Source organism: Lynx canadensis, chromosome A1, assembly GCF_007474595.2.
Source record: "Lynx canadensis isolate LIC74 chromosome A1, mLynCan4.pri.v2, whole genome shotgun sequence".
Taxonomy (NCBI): domain Eukaryota; kingdom Metazoa; phylum Chordata; class Mammalia; order Carnivora; family Felidae; genus Lynx; species Lynx canadensis.
This window is the reverse complement of record NC_044303.2, coordinates 180,557,227-180,580,773: the sequence shown is the minus strand read 5'-3', so window position 1 is coordinate 180,580,773 and position 23,547 is coordinate 180,557,227. Positions and strand designations below refer to the sequence as shown.

Genomic DNA, 23,547 nt, shown 5'->3' with positions numbered 1-23,547 from the left:
TTCCCACCCTTCATTTGGATCACCTGTACAGAGAGGCTTTTTGGTGGGCCCGCCTTTGTTTCACTTTCTAGTACTTAGCAATTTTGATATTTGTTCTTTTCTGTGTTCGCCCACTCAAATGGTGAGCTCCATGAGAGCAGACTTTCTTTTTAGAGCATGCTCTATCCACAGACCTGCAATTCTTTGCAGGTGGTGGACAGTCACTCTCTTGTTAGGTGAAATGTGTGCACAGTTGTAGGCATGTCCACAGCAACCTGTAGGGTGCTGGAGATTGATACAAGGCCATTGCCATCTCATTTTACTGAAGTTCCTACTTCAGGTCCACATCATGAAAGCCAGAGGACAATAAACATGGTAGTATGGGCTTTTCTTAGGCCAATGCAGCTGCACCTCTCACCCTAGATAATTTTACTTCGCTCTAGTTGGAGAGGCCCTCAGCTCTGAGGTGTCTACATCGCTACCCTCACCATCTGAAAGCAACACTCCTGAACCTTACCTCGCAATCTCAGGAAAGCATTCCAGGCCTGACACTGGCCTCTCCATGAGGAATTGTGATGGGGGTGTCATCTGGGCAGGTCGCCTACTACATAGGGCATATTACCCCCCAAACTGAAACATCTGGTTCATTCCTCCCCAGGGAAACCTCACATTCGCCTTCAGTTTCTTGTACTGGGTGAAGGCTCCAGCAGGATGGATTGATGGAGTTCTGTTCCAGGCGTCTGGGCAAACAGAGCAGAGAAGAGTCAGTTAACCATCCACCTGTCAACAGGCGGTTGCTGAGGGCCATTGAGGGACAGGACGGCCCCTCCCATCATGTGGCACCCGATACTGGTTGTGGCGACACTGGGCAAACTTCTGCAGAATTTTGGTTCTTTGCTTATTCTAAGTGGTCTTGAAGGCAGATGTCTTCTTCACAAAAGCTGTGGGAAGTAACCTGGCATGCTGAAAAAGTCAAAGGGATAAAGCAGAAGAAAAAGAGGTGGCCCTATGGGCCAGCAATGCCCATACTGCCCTGGAAGCATGTCACCATTCTGTCAAAAATTCAACCACTGGGGAGCCTGGGTCGGCCTCAGTCGGTTTAAGCCGTCTGACCTTCGCGCTCAGGTCATGATCTCGCGGTTCCGTGAGTTGGAGCCCCCACGTCGGGCTCTGTGCTGACAGCTCAGAGCCTGCGAGCCTGTTTCAGATTCTATGTCTCCCTCTCTTCTGGCCCTCCCCCGTTCATGCTCTGTCCTCTGTCTCAAAAATAAATAAACGGTTAAAAAAAAAAATTACAAAAAAAAACTCAACCACACTGCCACTGGGGTATTGTACAGGCAGAAATGACAATGGCTGACTTCATTCCTGGCTTTTTTAAAAATTAAGGTATAACTGACATATAATATTAGTTTCAGGAATACGACATACAATAAATAACATTTGATTATTTGTTTCTGGGTTTTTCAATGGGCTGCTTCTAATATGCTGGAGAAATGGCCTTCAAGTCTTTAGGCTCCCAGTCTGCCATTCATCAAACTGACTCCGACACCCTGAGGACCCTAGGGGCCCCGACCGGACCACTCCCCTGGGATGCTGCTAGAATCTGTGGCCTTTACTATGTTACAGACTTTCCTGAAGACCTTCCTCTCTTATAACTCTGGAATGACAAGAGATGTCATAGGCCCCAGGCCCAGGGCCGAGAACTTTCTTGAAGAGAAGTGAGTAAGCATCTCTATTCTCTCGCCTCTCAGGTGACTTCCTGTTACCAAGAACAGGTGTGGTGGGAAACAGGCCTGAGTAGGAGGAAGGGCCCTCTATTAGAGGTGATGAGTGATGCCCTCAGGCCTCGGCTGAGGAGACCTGAGCATCTCCTTCTCGTCCATCTCCCTTGTCTCCAAGGCGCGGGTCTTGTCATCACTTCTCATCTTGGCACGGATGTTCCCTAACCTCTCAGCTGGGAAGACACAAAAAAAGGTGTGCGCGGGGGCGGGGGGGTGGGGGGAGAAGAAGGAACAGACGGGCGGAAGTGGCTCCCTCAGAGGCTACATCCAGTGGCTGCACATTTCTGGCTGGATGAACCCATTCATCTTGAAGAGTAATCCCCGCTGCAGAGTCGGGGAGACAGTCGTATTAATTTGTGCCTCTGCGATCTCATCTTCATTGGGGGAAGAGAGTATTGTTACTGGAACCGCTAATGGAGCAGTTTGCCAGCAATTTTCCCATTTCAAACAACATCTCAGCTGCTAATGTGGAATGGTTTGTCAGGCCTACCCATAACACAGACAAATCACTCTCTAGGCCAAAGGAAGGGTGGGTGGGGGAGAGAGAAAGAGGAAAGGCGGGTGGGAGGAGAGAGGGAGCATCAGGATAGATCATTCTTGGCTGCTAGATGAATAGAGTCTACAAATGAGACTGCCACGGTCTATTAAGAAAGCCTTTGTGGCCTGCTGGAGGGGGTGGGGAGCGTGTTCTGCTGGGCACACGGGCACAGGCTGGCCAGACAGGGGCCTGGCTGGTTCTTGGTAAGGCACAAGAGCATGCCACAAGGTCTCAGAGACTGTGGGCTACCCGATACAGCCAGCCGCAGAGGCAGCAGGGAAGCTCCAAGGACATTCTTGTTCTCCAGCTGAGCAGAGTTCAGCAGGGATCTCTCAGCCCAGGCAACAGCTCCATGGGTCTCTGGGGCTGCCAGTCAGGTGGAAAATGCTCTCCAGGAATCCTGTGATTCACCTGCCACTTTGGCAAGGGATTGCAGCTGGATGATGCCTCTGGGGAGAGCCACTGTCTGTAACGATGGTAACCCCCTCTGTTTTTGCAAGAGGACCCACTGCTTCCAGCTGCAGGCCAAGAACCTAGGCAAATCAGGCCAGCCGGGGGTGCGCGGTCGGCCGGCTGTCAGTGCGATTCATAACCAATTAACCTGCACTTTAGTGAGGGGTGTAAGATTCAAGGGAGGGATGAATCCATGAGGAGTATGTGGTACCTGTCCTTGAGGAATTTAATCATCTGGGGATAGAGACAGCCCAAGATGGTCCACCACAGAACCAAATTCTATTGCTATCATAACAAACAGGAAGAGCGATCATTTATGAGGCCAAGTTGATTTATGTCTATTATCTCTTTTAATCCTTACATGTATGAGGCAAGCTATGTTGGCCTCATTTGGTGGATGAGGAAAATAAAACCTACAGGGATCAAATAGCCCATCCAGAGTGACAGAGCTAGCAAGAGGCAGAACTGACACCTGTTTCTACACATCGGACATACTGCCTTTCTTTCTGAAAACAGAGAAATTGAGGCCTAGAGGCTAAAGTGGCCTCCCCAAAGTCACAGAAGAGTTTAGGAGGTTATGACCCCAATGCTGATTCTGAGACATCATGCAGCTCTGTGTAAGTGGGTATTTTGTCTTGCCATTTGCAACGCCGTGGACAGAACTAGAGTGGATTATGCTAAGTGAAGTAGTCAGTCAGAGAAAGACAAGTATCGTATGACCTTACTCATATGTGGAATTTAAGATACAAAAACAGATGGACATAAGGGAAGGGAAGCAAAAATAATATAAAAACAGGGAGGGGGACAACCATAAGAGACTCTTAAAATATAGAGAACAAAATGAGGGTTGCTGGGGGTGGGGGTTGTGGGTGGGGGATGGGCTAAATGGGCAAGGGGCATTAAGGAGGACACTTGTTGGGATGAGCACTGGGTGTTATACGTAGGGGATGAAGTCATTGGCTTCTGCTCCTGAAATCATTGTTGCACTATATGCTAACTTACTTGGATGTAAATTTTAAAAAATAAACTTAAATAAAATTTCATAAGGAAATAAAAAAAAGACGTAGGCATTTTGTAAAAAGGCTGTAGGAGTTGAGGGAGATGCAATACAGATGCGAATACATACAAATATGCAAACAGAGTACAAAGGTGTGGTTTTGAGCAAAGAACTTCAATCTCAGCAGGGACGGCTCTGTGCGTCCTGTACCCATCAGACTAGTACACTCTGGGGATGGTATTTGTCTCTGCAGTCTCTCTGCTTCTTATGCTGCTGTGGGTCCTGGCTAGACACCCGATCCTTTATGGAGTGCCAAGGCCATGCCATGATGTGGGTTAACCTCACTCCAGGGGGGATCAGAGTTTGTCTGGGGTGGTACAGTTGTGAATAGTCAGTGTCCTTCGAATGTGAGGTAAAGGCAAGGGAAGGGGTAATAACAATAGTAAGAGCTATGAGGTGTCAGGTGCTTGTAAGTCAGGCAATAGCCTAAGAGTTTTACATGGCTTGTTTATCTTAATATTTACACCACGGTGAGGCAGGTCCTATTCATCGTTACCATCCCCGCTTTAAACGTGAGAAAATGGAGGCTCAAAGATGTTAAGTCTCTTGTCCAAATTCACAAAGTCAGGAAGAGCTACAGCTGGAAGGAAATGCAGGCAAGTTTATTCAATTCAAAAACCTGAGCCCGCAGTCACTAAGCTTTGTTGAATCCCATTTGTAGCTGAGGCATCTCCATTTTTAGTTGCCGGCAGCTCATCCTCAGAGAAATGGCCCCTTTGTCAAGGGAGTAAGACTACAGTGCCTGTGCACACACAAACTTTCTATGTAGCAAACAGCCCCTGGTAGGTTTTATATAGCCTGGAACAAGCATGCAAAGATCCATACTCCCAGTGACAAGAATTCAGTGTGAAGAACAAAAAGAAGCATTAGCATCAGCAAAAAACTGTCACATTTAGAGAGGTGTCTGAAGCCAACAGCTGTTTTAGGTCTCTCTTAAATGGCACATGTGTCTTTCTTTGTCTGGCAAACATTCTTCAGGCTGCAAACTGATTTAATAGAACTAGCATAAAAACAAACATACAAATCAAACATCTGAACATCTTCCGGCACCAGTAAAAACAATGGGAACATCTGATGGGGATTTCAGCCGTTTGCGCTCTGTATTGATTTGCCCTAGTTTCTCGGTGCTTCCTTAATGATCTGTCATTTGCAAACATGCGACTGAACGCAATATATTTCTTGCAATGCATAAGTCAACATGATGCCAGAGAGACTGGCAGGGGCATGGCTAGTGCGAGGGCATGGCTACAAGTCACCCGATAAAGACGTCCTGGAGCTGGGTTGGAATATTGGCAGTGGTGTGGCTGAGGTGGCAATAACGATGAACATCTACCATTTATCGAGGGCTTTTTCTATGTCAGACACTGTGCTCTTTGCATACTGGCTCATTTTATTCTTCAGCAAAACTACAAAGCAAGTGTTATTAATAATATAGTAACAACGAAGTTGAGGGATGCAGGCATATGTGACACGAGCCGCTCCTAACCTACTCTGCAGAATACCTGGCACTGCCTGCAGAAAGCAGAGAGAGAGCCAGATTTGCTCTTCTTATTATTTGCATATGCCCACATGCCTCCACCACAGAATTTGTTTTTTTAATCATCTTAGAAAACAATGAATGAAAAATAACATGGGAACTTGAGACCAAACCATTCTATCATGTTGTCCATGCGACACATGCATAGGCTTTTCTTTTCGGATTTCATTCAGTGCCTTCCAAACATCGTGCTAATTTTCTGTGCAATTGTGTTATTTAATCTTCATGGAAAATCTCTAGTAGGTCTGATGAGCCCCATTTTGCAAGGGTCGGGGTGGGGGGGTCAGTGGGCAGTGGCGGACCAAGTGAAGCAGGAGATGTTAAGAAAGATGCGCAAAGTAAGAGGCAAAACTGAGACTCAAACCCTGAACTATTTATCCTAAGGCTCTGTTCTTCATTATTCTCTGTGCTTCAGCGGGCTTCCCCTTTAGACTACTGCCCCAATCCACCCCATCTCCCTCCTTCCACGTGGCAATCCCTCAGAAACCTGGTGCTCTCAGAACATTTAAGAATCCTGATTGTCGACGGCTTCCAGAACCCTCCAGTCCTTTTGTTCTTTTGACTGTTTTTTTTTTTTTTTTTTTGGTTTGTTTTTTAGTTCTCTCCTTTTAACATGCCCTGGTGACCTGTGTAATGGGAAAATATTTGCTTTTGTTAAACAGATAAACCACTATTTGTCTCTCCACCCCAGATAAACAACAGGGGTGAGGTGAGACTAGGTGGAGAGTGGGGCTACCGTTCCTCTCCCCCAGATGCTTTCACTTATGACTTGACATTCAGTGCATCCACACAGCCCTTCTCCATCACCTGAATCTATGTGCTACCGCAGAGGGCATGAGATACACTGGATGGCACTATGTGGGGGAGTAGAGCAAACTGGAAGAAGATGGGCAGTGATTAAGATGGGCTCTAGGCACAGATGGTCCCTCTGGAGGCTTGAGGACTCAGGGGTGAAGACAGAAGACCACAGAAGAGAGGAAGGTGTGAGCCTCTGGCTCTTCCCAGAATCTATCCCTGCTGGAGGCTGGAGCTGGTTCAGAGAATCAACAGGGAGCAGCAAGAATGGTGATGGTGGGAGCTCAGTTTCGAGGAAAATCTGCAGGGAACTGTCTCACTGTGGGTTCTGTGGAAGAAAGCTATTTTTAGAGGAATTGGCTCTGCTATGCGGGGAGACCAGCAGACACTCCTCTGAGCTGCCTTGGCTTTGAAAAACATTCTAAAAGAGTTTGCCAGATTGCTTTGCATGAGAGATAGTCCTTCCTCCCCCCAAATGTTGGGGAGTGCAGAACCCCTCCTAAGGTGTTAACGCATCACCACTGGCTAAGGATGGCCCATGGGATCTGAAGAACCTGATATGGTGCCAAGCATCCCTAAGGAGAAAGGGGAAGTCTGGATTGTATGGGTGGCCATGGACACGAGTCAAAATTCTTGATGGGAAAAAGGAAAAGTCACATTCAGATGTCTTTGGGATGATAAATCAGACACTTCTATTCATCCGGGGGGGTGTACTGCAGTTTCCACTCTCTGTCTCATCTTTCAACCTCCCCCACCTGCTGGTCTTCTCTCCCTAAGAGGCTGCGTTTCAGCTGCTTTCAAGACTTTCAGACCAACACACAAGTCCCCAGGCACGGGTTTTGTTGCCTTGAGGAACAAGCAGGTTTCTTCCTCAAAGGTCTCTCTTACATGTCACTTCTGCCTGTAGCCTCCTAACCACAGAGTCTTGCTTCGTCTGCTTTAATGTCTCAGCTTCATTTCATCACAGAGGAGAAGGAGGTGAGCACAGCAAGAGAAATCCTGGGCAATCTGTCTGGTGGGCCGTGGGAGCTCCACAAGCAGGGGCGGCCTTATTTCCATGTCTGCATACATTTGCATGATGATGAGCTACCGCCAGGCTCAATTCATAATGCAAGTGGCTAGCCCGGTTCTTGAACCTCTTCTGTCAACCATCACCCTTAAAGTCCTGACTTAGTTCTATGGAAGGATCTCCAAATGCAGGTAGCTTCAGCTCCTATGATATGGTTTCCAACCTTTCTCACGGAGCCTAATAAAATGGTAGTAGCAGCAGCAACAATAGCAACACAAGTACTAGCAGTAGTAAAATAATAACAATCACGGCCAGCAGAGTATATCCTATGTGTCAGACACAACGCCAAGCATTTGACAGCATACATTTCATTTAACTTTTGCAAGAGCTGTTCAGAAGGTACAGTTGGCCTGTGAATGTTTCAGTTGAGGAAAACAAGACACAGAAAAGTTATTTGTCCAGAGTCAAAAGGCATGGCCAGAGCTAGTATGTGGGTCTCCCTGAATCCATAGTCTACCCTTGATGGCTGCTGTTTGTGGCTGTTTTTTAGAAGCACTGTAGCTAGGTTGGTCATTCCCAGACTTTTAGATTTCACAGGCTAGGTGGTTATAGACCTTTTATTTTGCCAGTGAAAGTGCTCTGTGTGTTATATATAATGTATATTATATAGAGACATACATTTATACACGTGTTAATTAAGCACATATTTAGCACATACATGTGCATGCACACCCAAACATATATATTCTGCCTCTAGTGGCCATCATTTTATAAGATGAAGGGCATTTTAAAAAATATAATTTATTGTCAAATTGGTTTCCATACAACACCCAGTGCTCATCCCAACAAGCGATGAAGGGTATTTTTAATAACAACAATAGAATAAGGAAGTTCAAGAATTTAAAATAAAGTCTCCTTTAAATGGAATATTTTTGCTCATCAGAAAAAAATCACATTGTTCTTGTTTTTCTCACTTTACCTCACATTGGGAAAAACATTCCAGTAATCAGACAGCCTTTCAGAAATCACTGAATCAAACTATTCTAGTTTGTTAACGTCCCTTTAAAAATTTGATGTCCAGGTATGAGCCCAACAGTCCAGGTATGGCTTGGTCTGCATGGGTCCCACCTCCAATGTACAATTTCCATCTGCAATTCCTCTCTCCTAGACACCTGAGCTGTGTGCCTGTGAGGCCCAAGTTGGAGGTATAATGATTGTGGAGGAGAGGAGGGTGAGTCGGGGGTTGGTGCGGGTCAATGGTTATAGCTTATCTACTAGACTGGCCTCTTTCATCATGCTGTGGTTTGAGACCTGGTCAAGGAAAGATCTATGGCTGCCAAAGACAGAAGATGAAACCTGGCAGATGGAGGGAGAAAGGAATGAAGTGGGGCAGAAAAAGTGGGAATCTGAAAGGAGATGAATGTGGGCAGGAATTCCATCTTGCACATCTGTTTGAGACAGTCAGTGTCATACCCTGTCATGGATGGAGAGGGAAGGTGGAGGGGCTCTTACAACAAGGAAAGAAGAGCTGACTGGGTGAAGAAAGATGGCACTGGGAAGTGACATGGGAAGACCATGGGTGGGGAGAGAAGGGAGAAAATGAATGAGGGGAGGAGGATAAACACAGGGGGGGAAATGGTACGGAAAGGGGAGAGAGTAAGGCCAGGAACAAAAGGAAATGGGAGAAGAAGAGAAGCAAGGGGGTGAGCAGGAGAGGCATGAGGTTGAAGCAAGTTCATGAAGGAAGGGATCTTCAAGTCTAGAGCAACAGACTGTGAGGAGCAAAGAGAAAACAGCAAAACGTGAACAAATTAACTGCTGGTTCTTGACGAAAGGAAGACTGAAGGGTGAATGAAGAGGGATGGAGGTTATAGAAGGTGTGGCTGTCAGGCCAAAAGGAGGCTCTGCTGACGAGCTCCCGCCTACAGGAAGAGGTAGAGGCATGAGTTGTGTCTACTGGGGCTAGGAAGACAGTTTTAAAGGAAATCAGGGAAAAGTTGACAAAACCAATGAAAGAAGAAATGAAGCCTCCACTGTTGTAAATCCTACGTTTCTTCTCATCTCAATCAGGGTGAAACCAGAGTCCTTAAAATGCCCCCATGATTTGGGCCCTTCGTGCCCGTTTCTACTTTTATCCCTTAATTCTGCCCCCTATGTTTGCTTCACTCTAGCCCACACGGCCTTATGGTATAGCAGGCAACTCTCCCTCCCTCTGGGCCTTTGACACTGCTGTGCCCTCTACCCTGCAACACTCTTCCTCCACGTATCGCTGCTTTTTTTCCACTTAACTGACTTCAAGTCTTTTCCTTGCTTTATTTTTCTCCACAGAAGCTACCCCCCTTCTATCTATATCGTATAATTACATTGCTTTGTTTACTGTTTTCTTACCTCCCCGCACCCACCCGAATGCAAGCACCATAAAGGCAGAAATTTATCTTTTATTCACTGATGCTCCTGGAGCACAGAAACTCTGACTAGAACATAGGGGGCTAACAACAGACATTTGTTGAATGAATGTGTGAATGGCTGAACGAGTTAATGGGCTATCTAATTGGACCACATCAGGAACAGACGGGATGCAACGAGGAGTAAGAGGGAGAGGAGGGGGAAGAGGGAGAGGAGGAGCAGAGAGCAGAGGGGCTAGGGAATGCGTGTCTTATTTGAAGGGATTTTATCTAATGATATTTTGACTAGGAAGCATTCTATCTAAGCATGTTTTTAATAAGCCACCTAAAGGTGAAGGTAAAAATGAAAACATTTGTGGTCATGTAAAGAGTGATCTTGAGGTTGGTGTTGACTGACCCCTTACTTGACCCAGAATGAGAAACTGGCCATTTTCTAATGTATAAGGCACGCAGTGGACAAGATTGAACTATACGGTCAAGAAATTTTTAGTGGTATTATGGACATCTGTGCACACAAACAGACATACACAATCTTTGTACCTACAGTTCTAATCTAGAGGACAACGATCTGATTTGAAATGATTAACAGTTCACTCTTGCTCAGATAATGGTAGCTATGAAATGAGTTCATCATTCATGTACTTTCTGCCAATACTACCACCAGTGCATAGAGCATTTGCCCACGTGCCAAGGACCCTATTAAGGGCTTCCATGCAGTATTTCATTCTGTTTCCACGATGACCCATTGACAATACTGTAATTATCACATTGTTATAGATGAGAGAAGTAGAGATGAAAAATAGCGATTATTTTGCCCAAAGTCACACAGCTAGTAAATGGTAGAGCTAGGATATAATCACAGGGTGACTCCAGGGAAGGGACTGGCAAGCTTTTATTGTAAAGGGCCAGATAGCACATATATCAGGCTTGGTGGGCTAAGTCACAACTACTCAATACTGCCTTACGAGGACAGCCATGGACAATCCGTATGCAAATAGCTCTGGATGTGTTTCCAATAAAACTTATAGAAATAAATGGTGGACATATTTGGACCACTGAGAAGTTTGCTGACTGAGCTCTGGAATCTATGCTCTTGACAGCTGAGGTATCACACCTGGGAAAGCCTGGACAGTTAGCAAAGGGATCTCTGAGTGTTTTTTAATAGTTAGCGGGTAACAGGCCCACGCGCCACCAGACTGCTGAGGGATGGCTGAGGCAGAGAGATAACTCACCAGGGACAGAGGGTAGCAGATGGGGCACTTACATTTCGACGATGCCCTCTGGCAAGTTGGCAGGGATCTCCGTCAAGCCTTCCCTCGACAGTCCCACGACGTTATTGCTGCATGTGCAGGCCGAGGGACAGGAGATGGAGTTGGCATTGCAGGACGGAGGTTCTGAGTGGGGTCCTGGAGGTCCAGAACACATGGTCAATCATGACAGTGTCAGGAGCCACTGGAGCTTTTTGCGCCCCTTAACCAGCTTTCCAAGGAAGCAGCACCTGATAAAATACCTGAAAAATTTTCACCAGCTGACATCTCCTCTCATCTGGGAGACATGGCTGCAACTGGCTAAATATTTAGCCAGAGGAGAGATTCTGACCTTGACCTGTTTCTGGATTGTTCTACTGGCTCTGTCATCACATCATCCTCGTCTTTCAGAGAAAGGGTTGCTCTCAGAGTCAGTCCCACATGAAAATATGCCACCAGAATGCAAAACAAGGCACACTGGGACTATCTGCTCAGGGTGCCCAATGTCTGAACACCTACGATTTTTGGCTTTCATTTGGGGATTGGATGCTAGGTATAGGCACGCTTTCATTCTTTTCTCTAGAGTTTTGAACACACTCTAAAACAAGTTGGGGTAGGGGAAGCTGTCAGAATTTCATTATTTGGGCATTGATGTTCTCAAAGTGTCTATAGTCATCAGCAGTGACATCATCCAAAGCATTTTCAAGCAACTTTTATGTCCAGAGAACATGCAAATAAAACCTATCTTATTAGAAAAAAGGCAAATAAGTTATTACGTATTTTGGAGTCAGCTTTTAATTTTGTTTGAGGTGAGAACCTGTGTGAATTTAAAGCAAAGTGGTAAAAACCCAAGTAAATGGCATCTAAAGAACTTCTTTAGAAAACTACACAAAGATAAGATATATATTAGCAAACTAACCCAGGATTCAAAGAGTCACAAGAAGTACATTCAAATGTTTTAAACACATAAAGTTTTCGCGCTATCACTACTTCTTCAAAGTAAGGTAAGAATCTCAGACCTGTGGTTTGTTTTCCAAATGTGGACATTTTGTGGTCCCAAAGGTAAACTCGACCCCAGAGCCTCCTCAGGACCTCTCCACCGCCTGCAAGATCTAGCCAGCAGGGATTACCTGATGTCTTTCCAGATGCCCACCCCCAGAGCGGAGGACCACAGGCTCAGACCAACTCTGCCGATCTCTCACTGCCTGGACATGGGATTCTGACTGGGAGCCCTTGGACAGAGATTCAATATGAAACCTGAAAATGTCTGCAGGGAAACACTGACTTTGGTTTGGCCCTGTTCACTGGAGAAGCTGAGTCTGGGAAGTCAGAAGGGTCCAGCCAAAGTGGATGCATCAGAGAACCAAGGGGGGCCTGGGCAAATGCTTGTTTGGACATTGAGACTCAAAGTGGAGGATCCCCCTCTTCACGCTCAACAGTCCCTGTGCCTGGGAACGGTCCTTCTGCAAGGGCTCAAATGGATGCCAAAGGCTCGTTTTGGAATATTTACCTTGCCAGAAAGTGCCGACTCAGTAATCAAAGATTACTTCTCTTGGCCTCACCATCTCCTTCTCTCTCTTTTTCTCCCTGTCTCTGTCTCTGTCATACACACACACACCTACAGACACACATACACACATACACACATACCCCAAATTAAAAAATATCCTCCTTTCTGGGACATTTGAGAAAATATTCATGTCTAGGGCATAGGGACTTCAAACTGTTCAGTGTTACTCACATTAGCAGATCTCATGGAGACCATGAAAATGCCAGAGTGATGATGACTTTCACTAAAATCCCAACCGGAACATTCTCTGGGAGAGGTGATACAAGCTTTGTTCCAAACTGGGGAAGTTTTCCATTTCTAAGGAAATGGCAACCCCAGAGAATCAGCTTATAAGAGCCTCAGATCAGGAATGAGAGTGTTGTGGCTCAGAGAGTGGGGTCTGGAGTCCTACGGCCTCAATTTGAATCTTGGCTCTGTCATTTCATCCCTATATCCCCGTGCCCAGTTTTCCCCATCTGTAAAATGAGAAGAAATAACAATACTTATTTCACAGCATGGTTTTGTTGTGAAGGCAAAGAAAGTTAATGCATATAAAGTATTTAGAAGAATGCATGGCACAGAGTCAGAGCTTAGTTGTTGTTATTATTACTGTTAATGAGTCTACCTCTGCCACGAATTGCCTGCAAATCATAATATCCCTCTGAGCTCTTTTGTTACCATCTCAGTGATAAGAAATTTGGACTGCATGACTTCTGAAGTCCTTTTGGACTGAAAGATCAATTACTCCTGGTCTTCAGAAGAATCGAAGCAGAGAAGGAGTAAAACACCCAACAGCACCTGTCCATCCTGGCTCTGCTTCTTTGAAGGGGGCCAAGAGGATATGCAATGTGAAGAGCTCCCACCCTCTCCCCACATGTGATAGAGGCTGGGAGTGGTATGGCTTCAGATGTCAGGGCTTTTGAAGTGCCTATGATGCTCCCCAAAGAAAACTGCCAGGCTTGGCCCTCCACATCAAGGGGCTAGGGTGCCTAACAAAGCCAGGGAGAATCACCACACCACGGGCACCTTCCTGTTTGGGAAATGTCAGGGATTCCGTGGAAGGATGAAGTCTGTGCTCCTCCTGTATTTCCATCCATCGAGGCAGACAGTAATCGGATGGCTGTACTTCTCTGATTTGTCAAATTGTTACTTGGTTGGGGTGTGTCAGGAAGGGAGAGGGGGAGAAAGACATTACAGTCAGGGCTTCTGCGGGCAACAGGAAGTTCTGAAATGGGAGTTTTTTCAAAAATGCCCCTTTGACTTCTGTGCTAGAATTAATTCTGTTTAAACCAGCCCCAGGTTGTAGCCTTGAATCCCTCTGGGAATGAGCTGGGTCTTTCACAGGGTTGGCTCTGATTCTGTAGGGAGTATGTGCTTACATTTCAAGGGATGTTGTCAAGGTAAAAAAAAGCCTTTGAAAAAGATTCCATAACCAGGTCACTAACAACACCTTTAATTACGCAGAGAGAAACAAAGGTAATTATAGCCTCTGTCAGCATCCTGGGCTGGTGGCTCCCCAGCCAGGCATTCACACGTGGTAAGGGTGTTATCCTCTTGTTGAAACAAAACACTTCAGGTTTAACATGGGGTTGAAAGATAGGTTCATTTTCCCCGGAAACATTCCCCTCTGCTCCATGCCCAATGGACCGAGTGCATTTCCCTTTGAACCTCTGAGTGCTATGGTGGCAGAAGTCCCTCCCCTTTGCTTTTTGTCTTTGGATAGACTGAGACTAGCATGTAAATTCGACAAGGGCAGTGGTCTTTTCTGTCTTATTCCCTGTTATGTTCCCAATGCCTAAAGCAGGGCCAAAGTACAAAACCCTGTAAACATACCTTGGGTCAGCGGAAGGATGAATAGATGAATGGGATTGGTCTAGAAGCCTGGCAGAGTGGGGGCTGAATGTCACCAAGCTATGGGGGCGAGTAATCCTTCTAGAAGGGCCTTAAGAGGAGACCCCTGAGCTCTGAGTGCCCAGGGCTCTGGTTGCTAGGACCAGCCATAGTGTGTGTGGGGGTGGGTGGGTGGGGAACGAAGCGGTTATGGGTGGATGGGACCTTCATGCCTGAAGCTCATGTCTTTCTACCACAGCTCAGTGCTGGCAAAGGCCATCTGCTACTCTGCTGAGGCTCCTGCTGAGCCCTGCTCACCTGCACAGCTCAGGGTGTCCTAGGCACTCGTCTTAGCTCTGTCTGCAAACCCCTTCCTCTCAGCCTTTCCTGTCCACACATATGAGAGTGAAGGGGGTGGTGCAGGTGACAGAGAATTTTCCAAGGGGGGCAAAGTGAGGAAAAACCCATGGGTCTACCCAGGAAATTCTCTGAGCACTGTACAAGCTGAGAAGCAGATGAATGGGAACAGAGTATTTTGATCGAGGTGGAAAGTCTCCACACATGTTTGAGGGGAGAGGGCTATGTGGGCTTGTGCCTACATGAACATGTGTGTTCCTGTTGTATAACACGTGCTCACGGGGCTCGTGAATGCTCATTATCCCCAAGCAAGCTTGCCTGCTGGTACCATCTCCTCCTTTTCCTGGCACAGAAAGCAGCTTAAATCAGAGTGTAGTGATGCACTAGCACACAGAACCCCTGTAATCCATGTTCTGAGATGTTTTGTGAGGAACTTGAAGTGGATGTGGACTTGCTCTTTGTTTTTAAATGGGTGCCCAAGCTATCTGCCCTTGGAACTCTTCCTGTGGGACAAAATGTTGCTGCACTGAGGTGGAAGCTAGTTCTCACACAGAACAGGGCCAAGTACCTGTCTCCCCTCTCGGGGCCTGTCTCCCCTTTCCGGAATCACCACTTCAGCTCAGGAATTTCACTTTGGAGCCAGAGCCACCTCCGCGTCACCCAAAGAGGACACTGAGATGTCCAGCCTTCTGATGTCCCCTGACTCCCACTCCCAGAACTGTGGCCTGATGTCTTGAGGGAGGGCAGGGCAGAGCACAGGGCAACTGAAGTGCTGATCCTCCCCCCCCTCATTATCAGGCTGCTGTCCCCTCAGATGGGGGGGGTGCTCAATGAGCACAAGGGCAGGGCAGGAATGTGTCCCCGACCAGACCTGTCATGGCAAAGTGCCTGTGATGGCTGGCACAAACAGCGATCACGTCATCGTGTCTCTGGCGACTGCATGATACCCCCTCCAGTCTGAGAGACAAGGAGGAGGAGCAATGATCAGGGACACTGGCTCCTGCCAGGCTGCTTCCTCAACTCTGTTCTTCTATTTGGCATCACGCTGGAAGTGGAAAGTCCTAACTGGTGTGTCCAATTGAATGGAGAAAAGCTCATTGAACTTCAGACCTAGAAAGGGCTGTGGAGCTGATGAGGAAACAGACATCTGGAGGGAGAGAACTTGCCCAGGGACACAATGGTGGCCCAACTAAGAATGATGTCATTGTCGTAACAGCAGCTACGCTTATGGAATGTTTCCTAAGTGCTAGATGCTGCACCAGGGCTTTGCATGTGTGAGCTCATTTGGTTCTCATAAAACCCATGACGTACGTTCTTTTATTATTATTATTTCCATTATACTGATGAGGAAAGGGAAGAACAGGGAGTCAAGCAAACTGGTCAAGATCATGGAACCAGTGAACCACAACATTCTAAGTTCTGGTACAGTGTTCTTTGTACCATCTTCCTTTGCCAAGAAGATACCCCAAATGCCTCTCTTTATTGCCATGACTTTGAAAGCCATCAGAGCCTGGGAATCTCAGGAAGTAGGAAGAAGAGCCTCAGGGGCCAAGACACAGATTGTGTAAGCTACAGTGGAGATAGCAGGACACTCTTGTTAGAGCTGTGTTTATTTCTTTCCGTCTTTAAGGGAATCCCACCCAGCAGAGTGCACAGAACCGAAAAATCCAATGGCCTTGTGAGCATGTGGAAATAAATTAATTCCAGCATTCAAATTAAGCATCCCTGTTGGCCTCTGGCCTTTCAAAAGCCAACAACAGACTGCAATGACAATGGGGGTTTGAGCAATTATGATGAGAATATAAATGAACGTGATTTAAATACCAGAGGCATGATAATTTTAGGAATGGCTAAATAAACCTAATAATCTTATTCTTGCAATGTCCAATTATGGTGTTTTAATTAAAACCTCCTAAGAGATGGGCGGCTAGTCATGGCTTACCTTAATTATCTTATACTTAGTAACTAGTCCCAAATTAAAAAAAAAAAAAAAGGGGGGGTGGTGGTGAAAATTTCTTGTTTCCAGGGTTATATGCCGATTAATTTTTAGTAATAAATGAGGAAGTGTTTCTTGAGAGGCTTTACGAGCAAGCATTGTTCCAGGCATTGGGGCAACCTTAAAAACGTGACCCCTTAGTACTAGAAGACAAGATCGATCTTCATGAAAGGGTATCTCACACTCAAAGGCTGTGGGCAGATAGTGTAAAACAGGTGGACAAGCCAGTGGATACAAAGATGTTTAAAGGAAAGAGATAACTGACTCAGGAGGTCAAATATTTAACTAATACCCTTGAATTACGAATTGTGACCGGAAGAAAAACTTTTTCAGATTAAGGTAACCAGAAAATTGACACACGGAAAATAAATCCGGAGTTTAAACCCCAGCATAAACCCTTTAGGTAAGGATGGGCAAAAACCCAAAACTTGCAACTCACATGATTCAAGTAGTGGCCATAGTAGAACCTCTTCTGTGGTCTAGTATCATGAACTCGATAAATTCCCCGTCTGGTACAGGCAACAAGTGGGGACCACAGACCCTTCTAGTCATAGGGCCCTAACCTTCCTCTCTAAAACAAGAAAAGTTAACAGAAATTTTTGCAGCAGTGGCTGAAGGAAACAAAGAAGTCTAGCTGCATACTGTACAAAAACAGTAATAAAAAATAAAATAAAGATATAGTCTCCCACCCTTTGAAAAATTCTCAGGTGCCTCTCTAGAGGAAGAAAATAAATACCTTTGATTGGCGGGGTACGGGTGACAGAGGAGATGAATTCTGTCAAAGTGTGCTGCTAGCAAATTTCTGGGTTAGCTGGAGTGATAAGGAGCCTGCAGCCAAGGCTTTTGGGGAGAAGAGGATGGGCTCCAGCCGGCTGGATTTAATTCACAGGGAGATAGCAGGAACTTGGGCAACCAGGGCCCTCACAGGCTGAGCAAGATAAAACTCTTCCCTGTCTCTGGAGTCATGTGTTTGGTGAATTTTTGATATGGTTTAAGGGCCCCAGGAGGTTTTCTGATGCTTCCCTGACAGGGGCCACTGGTGATGAAACTACATGCAGGGATGGCTTAATTGGTACCCCATGCCTTTTTTTCTCCCGAGCAGATGACCTCTCCTTTAACAGAGATGTTCTTACTCCTGCCTTTCTTGACTAAAGCCCTCCTCCTGTGAGTCACTGGGGGAAGAGCTGGAACGAGGAACACTGACAGTTTTGCAGCGTACGACCAATGTGATCCATACAAAACTGCCTCACGAGGATGCCCTGTGGACTCTGCCATGGGTAGAGCCTGCACATGGTGGGGTGTGTGGGAAGGATAGTCAGTGCGTGAAAACAGCTGTCCTCTTCACCTCCCAAGTGTGGAGTCTCACTCCACATGGCTTCCTCTGGCATCCCTTTCACATGGCCTCACAAACCACCTTTAACAGTTATTAAAGGAGTAGTACCTTCTGGAGGGGGTGCTACCTCCTGCACCCCACTAATGATGAATAGGGGCCCCATTTGTCAGGGATATTCAGTTTGGCCAAGCATTATATCTGACTTAGATCTTTACAGAAAGCAACGCTGCACAGCATTCTGTCCCTAACCATGAGAGCCTGGAAAGCATCGAAGAATCCCTCCCACAAAGGGGTTCCACTGTCGCTCTCTTGAATTCTGCTACTGGTGAGGCAGGGTGTAGATTAATAGCACAGTCATGTCTGGAGTCTGTGGACCTGATTCCTGTGTCCTCAGAAGACACCTGGCTTAGTACTGAAAAGTGTGAGGGATATCACAAGCCACAGGCTTAATTGACATAAACAGAGGAGGTGATAGGGATGCTTCTATGTTAAGTATTAACCTGCCCGCTAGATCCAGCCTTTTCCAGGCAGGAGATTTTGGGGCACGAGCACTTCCGGGACCTAGGAGCTTCAGCCTTCCTCCCTGGGATTTGGATCCTAACTGCTGTTGGGGAAGCAATGTCTCGCCACTCCTTTGACGGGAAGGTGCTTTTCCTGACGAAGTCGTATTTGTGTTCGTGCAGAGCATTAAGCCGGCACCCACCTATAATGATGTGTTTTAACATTCTGTCTAATTAGTTTTTCCTCACTAGCTCTTGGATGACTCCTGCACTCTATAATTATTTCTTTCACTGGCACTTATGCGATATTGTACTCTTTGCCTAATAATTACTGTAATTATAGTCACTATATGTGAGGTTGGTGCCTGTGTGATAAACGGTTTATTATATGTGTTTGACGGGAAGTGATTTCTAAGTGGGCGTCTATAGGAAATTATTAAGGTACTGCTCTGAGAGACATGTTAAAATGTTTTTTGGATAATAAATAACTTGATGAAGTAGTAACATGACGAGAGAGTGGCAGGGAGCGAGATGAAGTTGAATTAAAAAAAAAAAAAAAAAGGTCTTCCATATTGCCAAATGCAGCCTAAGAGCAGAAGGGGGCCAGTCTACACTGCTGGCTGGTTTGGGCCCTCCCTGCAGCAACATGGAGCTTAGGTGATCTTCAATACTGAAAACACAACAGTCAAGAAATGTGAGGACTGTAGCCCCAACCAGTGTTGAGGAATCTGTCCTTCTTTTTCCTGTAGGCTGACTCCCAACATCGCTTTCAGAGGCCACTGAGCCCCAGTTCCAGGACTGGGTTCCTGGAAATCAGGAATGCTTCTGTGGGAAACTCCTGAACTGAATACTTCCTGTTTTTGAGGAAATTCAGGGATTTCCCAGATAGAGGGAGTCGGTGGGAATGGAGGGTGTCAATGAAAAGTAAAAACAAAAAAGCAAGCGTGAAAATGAGGACTCGGTTAAAAGCCACTACATCAACGGAGAAGATTTTTCTCAGGTCAGTCAGGCATCTCCCATCCCTGGAGATCTGCGCTGTGTTCAGTTATGTCTGTGCACAGTTCTGTTTTCTATACTACGCAGGCGATCTGTGCTTCTATTACACTTCAATTACCCACAGATCAAACTCTTATGTTTGCTCAGCACATTTTGTGGACCCACTAACTATAATAATTAAGCTCCACTTATTAGCTCTTACCAAGTGCTATGTATTATGCTAAGTGCTTCATAGGCATTATTTCATTTAATCCTCCCACCCATCCCTTGAGTTATGTACTATGATTTTCCCATTTTGCAAAACATATGGGAACTTGCCAAAGTCACCACTACTAGGGGCAGATTTAGGGTTTCCAGCCAAGCAGGCTGACCTTACCGCCTCCATAACTTATCTTTCAATTTCTATGGCAATCAGATGACAGGCACATGTTTAGGAAATGATAAACAATGTACTTAACACTTGTTAAGTTTCTTAGCATCAATGGATGATGAAGCTTAACAGAAGTGATTCATTACTTCCTTGAGCATTTTCCTTTACCAGATGACAAGAGCTGCTTTTTCAGAAGCCTCTAAGGCACCCCAGAGCCCAAGTGACTATAGAGTGCTGAGGAACCCAGGAGAGTGCACACCAAGCTCTGGGCTAAGTGTGGGTTCATGCCCAGGGTGATGTCAGGGAGAGCTCAGGGGTGGGTGAGTCACAGTACAGAGGGGAAGAGGGTGGGACAGCCTCACCTGGGCATATATACTCCTTTTTCTGCACATCTGCCACATTGAAGCCCCTCAGGTGCACAGGAGCCATACAGAGCGTGAACTGGCCAATTGTCCGTCGTTGTCGCAGCCAATCTGAGAGCCAGGCCAGGTGGCAAGTCACAGTACAGGTGGTTGGAGTGGAGGCGCCTAGGAGAGGGAGGACTGAGGTAAGATGCTGTCACAGAGTGAAGTGAACAGAGTAGGCCAAACCTTCTGTGCCCCTTTGCCCAGTGTGATAACCCTCCAGAGCCCAGGGAAGCATTTCCCGCTGTATGAGTGAGTTACCATGGGAGCCTCAGCCCTTTTTTGCAAACCACAAATGACTTGTTATCTTCACATGCAGGCCACATCCAACTGATACCTCCAGGGTTCTGAACAATTCCCCATTTCTTAATAGTAATTCCACCCTTTCTTCCCACTCAAGAAAGCCTCAACATGTAGGAGGAGGAGAGTGACATTATTAAAGCAATGCTTCAGATTCGAGTCAAATTTTCAAAGGGGTCACTGACTTGCAAATTTTAGTACTGTAGTTAGCCTGGGTTCCAGATAGCTTCAAACAGCTTCTCAATCTCAATGCTTCAGTCTATGGTGGCACTGTGGCCAAAACCTGTCGTTGCCTTCACTTTCTCCTTCATCTCCTCCCTAAAGTGAATGAACCCCTACATGGAAAGCTGGAGGGCTTGTGTGCAGTAGCCCAGTGAGCAAAGCCTATACCTTCTTTCCACCCACCCCCATTCAAATAAAGGGCTGTCCATTCCAGACCCTTGCAGCCCACAGCAATGTCTCCACCTTGCCCTCCTCTCCTTCCCAAGTTAAATTCTACCAGGTGTATTTGCTATTCTGGCTTAGGTGCCCCTGTTAAGACCTCCTAACCAGTTCCAGGACTCTTTGGCTTTCCTCCTGCAGTAGCTGTGATTCCAGATCAATTTCTCACCTCTGAGTGATTAAGATTCCCTAGAGGGATCTGTATGTTCTACTTCTGAAAGGAATCCCATATGGTTAAATGACTTGAATTTACTTTCCACGAATTGAGGGCAAACTAAGGATATGTAGGGGCTTGTACAGGTTTTTTCCCCAAGGCTTCTCTATCAGGGTCTTCCTATTAGCACATTCCCCCCAACCCTAGGTCATTAGAAGTGGTGGTAGGAAAGTTTTAGTTACATCAGCTTATCACACACTTGGGTTCTGATGCAGACTTCAAATGCCCAATCCTGGACATGCTAATCAGCCAGCGATATCTTGGGACTTTCAAGTGCTCTGTGTCAAGTTGGTTAATATTGAGTGGCAGCCTAAAGCTGCTATCTCCATGCCCAAGATGGAGAGCGCTGAAGGGCTCTTGACCACACTCAACTGAGTATAAAGTCAGCATTGCTGAACACTGGCCAAGTGCAGCTAACTTGAGGGGCGTGCCAGCCGAGCATTCCTGCCATTGCACAGGTGCAAACCTTGGGCAGGCCAGGGCCACTAGGGGCCTTGACAGCCTCAGGGGGTCCCAAGATCCCATCATATCTGCCAACTAATGAACCTATATCCCATGTAGAATGCAATTATTTTTTCTGCTGAAAAACAATTTGAAATGGTGTTTATGATTTTGTTTCAAAATGATGAATTTTGATGTTGTAATGTTCTTTTGGATTTCAGAGCCAATACTTTAAGTTTGAACACATTTTCATAGGTTCCTAGGCCTAAGATGCTATGTCTGTAATGGGCTCCAGGAAATTCTCCCCTTTGAGTTTCAAAGCCCAGACTCCTATGCTGCCTTCTCTTCGTGTGGCACTTCAGAAAGAAGTGCTGTAGGTGGGAAGGGGGAGGGGAGGCAAAATCCTAAACTAGGGGAAGAACATGAGGGAGAGGGGAATTTCTCTTGTATACTGGGCCTTCTTGGGAAATTTCAGCATGAGTGAAAATGATTTGTTTCCTGATCTATCAGTGAGTTGTAGAGACAGACAGACACACAGACACAGACACACACACACACACACCAGAGAGAGAGAGAGGAGAGAGAGAGAGAGAGGAGAGATGAGAGAGAAAGATAGACAGGAGGGAGAGAAGATAAGGGAGGGAGAGAAAGAGAGTCAGGGGGGCGGAAAGAGAAGGAGGCATGGTGTTGGTTCTATGGCTAGAATAGACCACTGGGTATAAAGGCTTGCCTAGGAGAACAGCAACGGTGGGTTGGTTCTTAGAGACAAGGTGGAGAGAGGTAGGCTCCAATGGTAGCACAGGCTGAGGCGTTGGGGCTCTTTCACGTGCCAGGAGAATCAGAGCCTTCTGATGAGAGTCTGGCTTCTATGAGGAAAGGCAGTTGCCTTCTTTGGCAGTGAGGTATGGAAGCTAAGGAAACGGGGATTCCCATGAAGCACTGAGCATGGGCCCACAAGGCAGATCAACGTCAACCAATTCCCCATCAGTTCCCATCGGGGGTAAGACATCAATGGAATGACAAAAATGAGGGTTAAGTAAGTCAGATCCTTAGCTGATTAATTTCTGGGATAATGAAAATGTCGAAGATTTCCTTTTGGAAAATTACCTTAGGATGGTTCTTTTTCAATCCCTGCTGGCTGGCCCCAAGCTACCTCTCTTCCTAACCTTGCTACAGATGGTTCCTAACCCTTTGTCCACCTTTGTAGGAATTTTTCCCCTTCCACGTGGGACCATGGAAAAGAGGTGACCAGAACTGACTCGGAAGGTACCTGCAGGCTCTTGTCAAAAGCCCAGGACAATGGAAGGGCTCAGATCCCCACTCTTGGAATTTTACCCACCAGAAGCGCTGGCAGAGTTGAACTGGGCAAATTCTTCCAAAGTGCAGCCTTTCCTATCATGTTTGGGAGATTGAATTGAGCAGTATGATCCCAAATAGTAACATTGAAAGAAAAGTAATCACATTGATCCTGAAACATGAGCCTGGACACTGCCAGGAGTATTCCTAATCCCCTTGATTGAGACGGAAAATTATTTTAATTACTTCCCATAATTCTGGTGAGTTGGGGATAGCAATGACCTGGGGAAGGTGGCCTCCAGTGGCCCTTCTCTCCTTCCTCGGCTCACCTGGAACACACCCTTCTGCCTTAGTTTCTGGTGAACGGAATGAGCTCTGGCTCTGATGCCAAATTGCCCAAATCTGACATTGCCTCTCTGCTTTCCTACTCTGACTTTGGGCAGGGATTTAACTCTGGGCCTCAGTGCTCTGATCTGTAAAATGGGGATATTATTGGTGCCCCCTTTCCAGGCTGTTGTAAGGACTGAAAGAATTCATGAGACAAGCTTGGCATAAGGCCCTGCAAACTATGAGCCACCAACAGTGACGTCCGTGGTCATTACTGTCATGAGGATTGCTAGGTCCACACTTCTGTCTCCTCTCAAACCCATGGCCCTCCCCGTACAAGGCTACCATTTCTAACTTAGACACCAAGGCATCAAGGCGCCTAGGTGGTTCCC

General features: G+C 46.3%; 1 protein-coding gene across 1 annotated transcript in view; it reads right to left on the bottom strand.

Moving 5' to 3' along the window:
• Positions 1-23,547, bottom strand: part of SLIT3 (slit guidance ligand 3) — a 591,744-nt gene that overhangs the window by 105,735 nt on the left and 462,462 nt on the right. Inside the window, 5 exon segments of the mRNA XM_030327818.1 lie at positions 617-691; positions 693-719; positions 10,819-10,960; positions 20,095-20,227; positions 20,229-20,259. Of these exon segments, the coding sequence (XP_030183678.1) occupies positions 617-691; positions 693-719; positions 10,819-10,960; positions 20,095-20,227; positions 20,229-20,259 (408 nt within the window).